Source organism: Penaeus chinensis, chromosome 36, assembly GCF_019202785.1.
Source record: "Penaeus chinensis breed Huanghai No. 1 chromosome 36, ASM1920278v2, whole genome shotgun sequence".
Taxonomy (NCBI): domain Eukaryota; kingdom Metazoa; phylum Arthropoda; class Malacostraca; order Decapoda; family Penaeidae; genus Penaeus; species Penaeus chinensis.
In genome coordinates this window covers 25,591,177-25,601,176 of record NC_061854.1, presented here as the reverse complement: position 1 = coordinate 25,601,176, position 10,000 = coordinate 25,591,177, and the positions used below count along the sequence as shown (strand labels likewise).

General features: G+C 40.3%; 1 protein-coding gene across 1 annotated transcript in view; it reads right to left on the bottom strand.

Moving 5' to 3' along the window:
• Positions 1–3,514, bottom strand: part of LOC125045003 (39S ribosomal protein L36, mitochondrial-like) — a 4,159-nt gene extending 645 nt beyond the window's left edge. Inside the window, exons 1-2 of the mRNA XM_047642021.1 lie at positions 3,332–3,514; positions 728–877 (exon numbers count right to left, since the gene is read on the bottom strand). Coding sequence (XP_047497977.1) covers positions 728–874 — 147 coding nt within the window. The 5' untranslated portion in view covers positions 875–877; positions 3,332–3,514. The remainder of the gene's footprint in view (positions 1–727; positions 878–3,331) is intronic.
• Between the last annotated feature and the right edge of the window lie 6,486 nt (positions 3,515–10,000).

The window sequence follows — 10,000 nt, the reverse complement described above, 5'->3', positions numbered from 1 at the left end:
AAAAGTTCAGTATCTTTTAACCGTTTAAATTTTTTATACAACAGGCAGTTGCTTTAAAGAAGCTTAAATGATGTACAGTGTAAATGAGGTCCAATAACATACCTCACTACCAGCAATGCCATAGCTGCCTACTAGCTCTCCACATAACTCGATATTCAAGCTCCAAACATCCATTTTATTTGGGGGAAATAAAATAAAATGAATGGAAAATGTCTGAAGATCTCTGACATAAGACAGACTTTAAATTACTAAAAAATATAATAGGCATTTATTTTCTGAAGGAAATTAAACATCCCATCTTCACTGGTCAATGAGCAACTTGGGCTCACCCACACACACACAAAAATTGAACTACTGCCCATATATTAAAAAAATTCAATCTAGACTTGTCATTTTCCAGATACCATGCTTCTCAACCAAAAATATTTTGACTTCTTTTACAACTTTTTGTCCTAACTCAGTTTAGAAAAAAGAGCTTTGAGGTCTCTATCAGGTAAGAATATGAGTAAGTGAAACTGTAAAAAAAAGAAACTAAAAGTACTAAAAAGAAGAAAAAACAACAACTTCCAAAGATATTGCATATTATGAGCTACACAACTTTAACCATATTTTTTTATGTTTGGTACATTACGCTATCAGAAAACACAACTAAAGATGATCTAGAAAAAATTTAAATGTTCAAAAAGGCAACCATGCAAATACATATGTTTTATATAACTCCATATACCTGTAGCATTGGTTTTCTTATAACTTCTCTTGAAATTATAGGCATCATATGAAGAGGCCTCATAAATGGAGATATAACACTTGAAATGCTGCATCCAGGTACTGCTCTGTGGAGTACTGACAAGCAGCGCATTGTAAGAGACTGCATTCTCTGTAAATATATAAAGTGAACTAGTATTATAAACCTGTACTAAATCCAAATAACTTTTCTACTACTGTATGTCACAAAAATACTGACAATAATTAGCTCCAGCATGCCAAAGCAGGAGCAAGTTATGACAACTACAGCTGTACCCAGCACAAAGCCAAAATATCTCATGATGCCTATAATCATTCCCATAGGTATGGGGTTAATATTTGATGAAGGTGACATATTTCATTAGTGGATATAAATTTACACATATTTCCCTTAGAAAGGAGTATCTCTACAAAGTTGCTCTCCATCAATACTAATGAACAACGTGCTTCCAGATGTCCAGATATAGTAGTTTCAGACTGCATCAGGGAAATTTGCAGAGTAAATATCAAAAATACATCAAACAATATGTAAATCTTACAAGAGGTCAAGCAACTGCCGTGACATGTGAACCTACAGTGCTCAAACATATATATTCTGGAATGAAAATATATGGACTCACTCCTAACAATAAATTATGAAGGAAACCTACAAACTGCACTTCACCAGATTATATGTGAGTGTTGTTGACCTTTCATCAAAGCACCAACTGGTTTGCTGGTCACCATTGTAGGTTGATGGCAGGCTACTCTACTTGATGCCAATAAAATATGGAAAATATGCATAGAAGGCAATCCATTATTTGCAAATTTTTTGTCTCACCAATGTACAGCTTTTGGCACATATTTAGAATAGGACCATATCGTGAAACCATAAAATCTAGTTTCAATGGACTCCTATTAATGTCTACTTATCAAAACTAATAGTAAGAATCAGCAGAAAGAATAAACAAACACAATATGAATAACAAAAACTTCCATAATTTCCACAGTGCAGGACTGAGCAAACAGAAACAGATGTTTCTCTAAAAGTTATGATGTCATTCATAGGGCATGTCACTCAGACTTGTCCAAGCTCTGTTTTGCCAGTCAGATGGGATGGAGATTTTACAATCCAGGCTATGGATGGGGGAGTGGCAGCCTCCAAAAAGGATTATATTTTTAAAAGCATGTAAATACTCCATAATTTCCACTGCAATTCCCCCAGGACACTTCATGGTCTAGCATTGTCACTACTGTTGCCTAGCACGGACTAATTCTACAAAAAATATACACTAGACACAATAAGGAATCCATGAATGCCAATTACAATTCAGGAAAATTATTTTTTTATTGAGATTTAGCAAAGTTTATTTTAGCCTAAACTTTTCTAAGCTTGCATAGTCCAGTAAAAAATCAGAATACTTTCACATGACTAATCATGAAGAAAGTGGCATCAATGGATTCCTCTCTCTCTAAATTATGCTGCAGACCCCCCCCCCCCCCCCCAGTGCCCACAATCTTGGCCCTAATAGCAGGGGAGGGGATGAATTGTACCAGGGAAATTCTTCTTCTTTATGATTTGCGAAGTTCTAGCTTCGCCCGGGCCTTCTAAATATGGCCCGGCTCCCAGGGAAATTGCAAGATAAAATATGAATAATATACAGACACTTTGTCAATATATTGTCAAATGCAAGGGGACCATAACCCCTATTAAAGTTTCATAAATCACTCTTCTATTTTACCAGGTTGGTACTGACATTGAGTGCCACCCATTATCCCCCCTTCAACCCCTGGTTCCCCACACATCCCCCAAGATCACTGGGTATAAATACATATAAAAAGAAATCTGGTTTTGGGACTTCATCTCTGGAGGGTGCCTCACTCTCATTACCAAATACCTGAGGGTATTCTAAACAATTACCAGAGTCCAATTCTAGATATTTTATTTATTTACTGAAAATGTTCTGCTGCATCAACATCTAAGGTAATTAGCGGAATAATCAAAATACAGCGACAGGGTGGGTCTTGGGAAAGAAGCCCCTAAGTATGGCATTATGATAAGTATTGTGGCAAAAAGGGAAAAAATGAGTTCATAAGTGGACAGACAAGGAAGATGAAGAGAAGGAAAATGAAATGGGGAAAAGAAAAGACCATGCAACTTTTGCTGAGGTGAGGACTCGGGTCTAAGTCGAGGGAGATTTCCTACATTGGCCCTCAGTCTCCGTCTCCTAAGACCCCCACAACAACAGCGAGCAAGGGATTGGGGGGCATATTCTAGACATACAATAGAATCAACTTACAATGGGAATTGGATAAGATTATATGGGAACACCTAATGCAAGAAGAATTAAAGTTCTTTATATATGCTACAACAAACCAATTGAAAACAATAAACAATTGAAGAACCGCTACTGCGTTGGACCAAATCCCTGCCCGAAAATTATATTTCAAAGGCAAGAACCTTCACCAACTGTTTAAAAATATATAAACACTTTATTAATTGCTTTCTGCGTTTTTCTGTAACATGGATTTTAACTTCTCATTTCCTATTTCACCTACCATCAACATTTAGTAATATTTAACATCAACATAAGCCAGGATCACAAACCGTTAATGACAATGGCCTAAGTGATAACTATTATCTTGCTATTGTAATGGTCCTCCAGCCCGGCCTTCTTTCTTCTTTTATAGGGTTTTAGACTTATGTCTCTGTACGTGGATCTTGTTTCCCACCCGGCCGACTCGCCACCAGAGCCGATTGTTTACACATCCAGCACTCATCCTGCACTTCGCTGACTCTTAGAGAGATTTCCGCATGTGAGTCTCGGGAATTTCAATTGGGGAAAATAAACCACCGTTATTGTTTTATTTATTTTTTATAGGTGTGTTTTACTTTTTATAACATGTGTCTGGTTACAGAAAAAATATCTAGAAAATTAAAGTGTGCGAGGTATGTTATTGCTATCTCAGACTTCTATTGTAGTTACCACGGAAAATTGTTTCGATTGCAAGGGGGTAATGACTCCTTAGAAAAGTGGCAGCCACTGTCCACTGAAAAATGGCCAGGTATCGTAGCAAACGGACGTCGTAGCAAGATATACCCCACCCCCCCGGGAAAGAAATTCCCAGTCTTATGTTAATGGTTAATGGTTAGATGAACTACATGTGCTAGACATCAGAAGTCATATAGCACTATGGTAAAATATTATGGCAAAAAGGGTGGAAATTAGTTAACGATTACGATAAGATGTGTTAGATGTCAAAGGTTGTAGAACGCTGTAGGGTAGAAAGGTAGTGAAAAGGGTACAGCAGAAGAGAAAATGGAATACGGTGGGGATTTGTAAAAGGTGATGGGGTTAAAGGTATAGGTCGATCAGATGGAGAGTAACACCGTATGAGGAGAGTGTTTGGCTGGGTGTCCAAATCGTCAACATTTCTGACACTGAAGAACGGGTCGATATGTTCGGACAGGGCAGGGCACTCCACCAATATAAAATTCATGGGGGAGGTCATGTCTACGGAAACTTATGTTGGCAATATTGGTGTAGGACTTACGTTAGCTTCTGGGAGGAATAGTGTAGCACTGGACTGCCACTGCATCATAGTCGATGAGACATGTGAATAAGTCGTTTTCACATTCTGACCAGTCCTCGTCTGAGAGACGAAAACAGTTCCGGTACAAATATTAAGGGAGTGAGGTTGGACAGGAACAGGTTTGCCAGTGAAGTCAGTCAGGGGAGATGGTGCACGAGCTTGGGACCCAGATGTAACTGTGGCGAGGCGTGAACGATCGGAACGACTGCGAAAGGAAACTTTGCCGACAAGATTTTGGAGACATTGTTGGAAAAGAAGGGTATTGTCAGAGTACGGGGCTGTAGGGGGATCACAAAGAATCGATCCCAATTGACCGGGCCAAAAAGGGTACTCAAAAGGTTTGGAGAGGTCGAAGCAGTAGAAGGGTGAGGGCGGAAGAAAGTTGGGGTGGTATGGAGAGAGGTAGTAGTGTAGGGAGGACATTAAGGGTGAAGAATAGTAATAAGGTTGATGGGGTAGACAATGAAGAAGAGTGTGCAATAGGAGTTGAAGTGGGAGGATGTTGGGAGAGAGAAAGGGGTGTATTCTGGAGCTTAATTAATGACTTGGGTGGATGATTCGGAATGAATCGAGTTGACAGCAAACATTAGTATCAGTGGTCGGAGCCGTGGCCAAAGGAGGGGCAGGGGTTGAGAAATCAATGAAGTCAAATTTATATAGGCTAGTTGATGAAAGGGCAAGCCTTAATGCCCCTAATGAGGGTAAAAAATCTTCATTATTGGCCATAGTGAGGTTGAAATAAATGGAGAGAGCTAACGGTCTACCCCTCAAGGTCCCCCTGTGGAGCATGGGCTAGGCGATTAACCAAGGGAATACCTTGCCCATGGCTCTCGTTCATGACTGACACAAAGTCAATCTTTCACTCTTTCATCACGGCTCTTACACCATAGGAAGTGGACAGAAGAAAGTGATGATTAAGAGAAGGAAAAGGAAGAGGTAGAAGAAAATACAATTAAAATTAGTTGAGGCGAGGGCTGAGATTTAAGGTAGGGGTGAACCCCTACTTTGGGCCCCAGTCTCCGTCTCCGAAGCAGCCCTCCCCCACGACAGCAACGAGCGAGGTATTTGATGGGCCAGTTGTATGTTCCGGCAGGATAGAGCCAGGCCGACTACGCTTTGGTGACACACATGGTATATAGGGGAGAAATTTCGGATGGGAAAACAGATTGGTACACCGGCCGAACTCCATTGCCTCGTCCTTGCTACAATCACTAAACTCCTTTTAAGAGCTATATTAACTATTCACTTTACAGATTCTAGATCCGGTATTAAGTCATTTCTAGTCCTTATCATCTTCATATTGTTGCAGTGCAGAAATATGTTACACCTGTTGTATGAATCTATGAATATTCTAGTGTAAGTTTTAGTAGATTCCGGCCCCTAGGGATCTGATGAACAGGTTAGCCTAGTTAATTCTGGCCGCATACGGTATTATCATATTAGGTCCGATGTAGTAAATGAGTTTAAGCACGATTGTTGACACCACCACCTTCCTCTTCTGAGTCACTCTTACTCAGAGTTTAAGAGACGAGTCCGTTGTCAGAAATGGGGCACCTTCCAAACCGTTGCAATAGACACCACAACTCTTGTTTGGGCCTACTGCAAGTAGCTGAATCATAGGCCATGCTGCATTTTTAAACCCACAGATGAATACATGAAGTAACTCAAATCGAGATAATACTTAGAAACCAAAATTGGGAGAAGGAATTCTACCCTGGTACTTCCGCTTAATAAGAATGTCTGCTTGTAGCTGAGCTTCAGCTGTGCGGACACAGACTGACGAATCTGGGATAGTTTATATAAGGAGCATGTAGGAAATTTATAATGCCTAAAATTAGATGTATACAACGGTAAGTTTCGGCGATTTGAGCAGCTTGTGGACACGATATCTACCCACATACAGGTGATATAGGATGGGGTTGGGCTTATTTTTTATTCTTCGCTTATGCTCTATAACGTGAAAGGAAGGGTCAGGAAGGGATTGGTCTCTAAACCTTAGCTCCTAGTTACCCGCCTGGGCCGGATTTTTAGTAAAAAATAAACAATGAAAATATAGTGGGAAACAAATCGTGTCCGGACACAAATATATTTTTCGTTAATATTTGCAAAAAATACATTTCTGTTATGTTCACATTTTTTTCTTTCATTAAATGATTACTGTATCTTTCCGAAACAAGCAATCGTTGCACACATTGTTGTGAGTTAATATATCACACTTTTGTTTCTTACCCTTCTGACAAAAACATCACCTATGTCATTACCAGCAAAACAGTATTTTCATATTCAATGTCTAACATGCTATTACAGTCTTTTTATCAAATCAGCTAAATCATAATACCTTACTGTTACAGTATTGGCTTTATCTGCAACGCCAAATACTTGAATAACCAGCCGTCGCACACAGGCCGTCCCATGCCCTATCAGTTTGTTTACATGGTAGGCTTACAAGAAATGTAATTGGTATTGTATTATTTTAAGGACTTCCACGCAATGCCACATCACATGCTAAAATTCTGGGTTATAACTTAAATGTCCTAAAAACAACTATTTTATTACTTGATTGACTTCAACATTCCTACCCCCCCCCCCCCAAAAAAAAAAAAAAAAAAAATCCTTGCTAATTGTTGGCATGGGAGGGGGGGGGGGAGACGGAGAGTGAGGCCTATTGTAGGGAATCACCCTCTCCTCAGCTAATTTCGCATGGTCTTTTCTTTCCCCCTTACAATTTCCTTCTCTTCTTTATCCCCTTTTTTTGTCCACTTATCCTATTCGTTAACAACTGTTTACCCTTTTCGCTACAATACTTGATATAAATCGATATACATATTCTTAGTTCACGATCCATTTGAAAGATGCTTTGCTGGGAGACCGAGCGGCCGTTCCGCGAGACTGCCGACGGGCGCACTCGTCTTCAGGCAGCGCTCACAGAGAAGGAAATTGATTTTAGGTAGCATAAAAATTAAGTAATAAAGTAAAATGCTTACCAAACTAAATGCAACATCATATCACTTTACATATTATCATATATAGTATCAGCATGAATTTTTATATATTTTAAATATACAATGCTATATTTCATGTATGTTATATAACATACACAATATAGATATTACGTATATTATATACCATATATTATGTATTATGAAGATTATATATATCAGAACTGCCTTTCTCTGATTTCCTGTTCTGTATTCTCAGTGGTGGGTGGTCCCTGTTTAAGGAGGCGTGTGTGCTCGCACTTGCATATAGTAAGGTCTATATACATATTTTCGTCACTGATCCTTTTTTTCAGATGCCGGGGGTTCACAACTACCCAGTGTGGAATTCATGTCAAACAAATTACAAGCAGAACAGCGAAGAAATAAAGGCAAGTACATGAATATGCCGAAGGCCTTTTCGCCATTTTTACTTCATCAGGGTATATGAGGCAAGAGATAGAGGTGTATATATACATGTATTGAGTTCCTGCAATAAGATGGAAGTACTGCTCTCGGACGTCACTACTTACAGGAAAGCCAGGACAGGAAGCGCGGAGGCAAGGTCCCTAGAGTTCAACATAGCAGCAAGGAAGATCCTCAGATGTTCGGAGAAGGGAAAGTCTTTGCTAAATCTGCACAAGGAAGGAAACCACGTGAGATCCATCACCAACGGGACCGGGAGTGCCCCACACCTGTTAGCTAAGAAGCTTACAGAACCTCTCTCAAGTGCCTCAAGTGCAATTCCATCAGCGGTTGTCATCTATCAAACACCACCGATATGATGGCCAAACTGCAAAACGTCGGGATAAGATGCAAAAAGTTTGTCAGCTTCGACGTAAAATCGCTCATTACCAGCGTACCGATTGGCGGGGCCATCGAAGCAGCAACAAGAACGCTGAAAGGAATGGACGAGGATGAACTACCATTGCCGAGAAATGATTACGTCGCACTCATCCGCCTCTGCGTGGAGTTTGGCCCGTTAGAATTCCGAGGACGTGAGTACGAGCAAACTTGCGATGGGCTCACCTCTTTCAACAGTCCTTGCTCAGCTGTTTATGGAAACCCTCGAGGCTGACCACTTCGCTATGTAGATGACATCTCCACTGTAGTGCCAACCAGGACAAACCTTCAAGACCTCCTCCATAGACTAAATGCAGTGCACCCCTCCATACAGTTCACCAAAGAAGAGGAGATAAATGAACAGCTTCCTTGATCCATAGGAGACCTGACGGCCCGGTGTTCTCTGTTTACAGCAAGCCCACAGATAAAGATGATTTTATGCACTATGTCTCTGACCACAACAATATAACCAAAGAAGGCGGGGTCATTGGTTTCTTCCTCCGAGCACTTAGAATCTGCAGTCCGGAGTTTCTGCAGAAGGAAATGGAACACGTCAAGAACACCTACCAACGCCTCCGTTACCCTCGCGCCTTGCTCACCCACCTCCGACGCAAGGGGAAAATATTCATGACCAGATCAAGAAGGGACGCCACACAGAACAAGACACATAATTATCCCACACTCGCAGCTGACAGAACACCTGGAGGCCCTGTTGGGCCGCACATTGAAGATAGCTACCACTTCTGGTAAGAAGATCAGAGATATCATAAGAGAAAAGAGGTCAGACCACAGTAGACCTCTTAGCCAGGTGTAAAGCATACCTTGGGTTGCCTGCGATAACGTATACATAGGTGAGACAAGACGTGGCCTCCACGAACAACGAATCGACCAACACCGCAGCGCCCTCCGACGACATGACACGAGGAGCGCCTTCGTTGTTCACGTCGACACCGACGGCCATCTCCCTAAGTGGTCCCAGGCTTCCATTAAAAAACAAGGCCTGCCCCCACGACAAAGGCAGATGGTAGAAGTAGCGTTCATCCATTTAACTAACAACTTCAACACTGCAACAGGGAGCCACAAACTAGGCAAGGTCGTCGCACGCCTAATTACCAACGTGACCTGACCGCTCTGTACATGTCTACAACACATGTTTAAAGGCGCTGGAATTTATATTGTTTTTACGTATACTAACACGTTGCGTAATACTTTGGTTAAGCACAATGCGGCTAGCGGTGCTCTTGTGACTTCTCCCGATATTTATACAATATACTGGCAATACAGTCTTAGATTTATAACTATTTTTATTACTATAGTTATAAAGATAGCAGTAACAGTGATAATAATAATTACTGTTATTATTATGCTCATTACCATTATTATGTATACTATATACCATATATTATATATTATTAAGATCATTTATATATCATACCTGCCTTTCTCTGGTTTCCTGCTCTGTATGTTCAGTGCAGTGGCGATCATTGACCTCTTCAGTCACCCGAAACCTTTCTTGATTATAAAATAAACATCATACCTTTCTGTATAATCTTGTGCTATTTTCACGTGTGTTTTATTATAAAGTATCTTTTAAATGCTCCTTAAACAGCCAAATGAAGGTTTACAAAATAATAAGTATTAGGATTAGGTCGCGCATGCTTGTTGAGCTGAATGGACAAGTTAGCACGTCTGAAATTTGGCAGCAAATACATGTAAGCAATTGTAGATAAAACCCTTATCATAATGACATTGAAAATAAGAAACAGATGTTCTATAAAATTAGAAATGTAAACACAACCAGTCTTTCAGTTTTCAATGTAATGGTCATGTAGCAAACGTGCAGCATAAAATATTGCATAGATAGC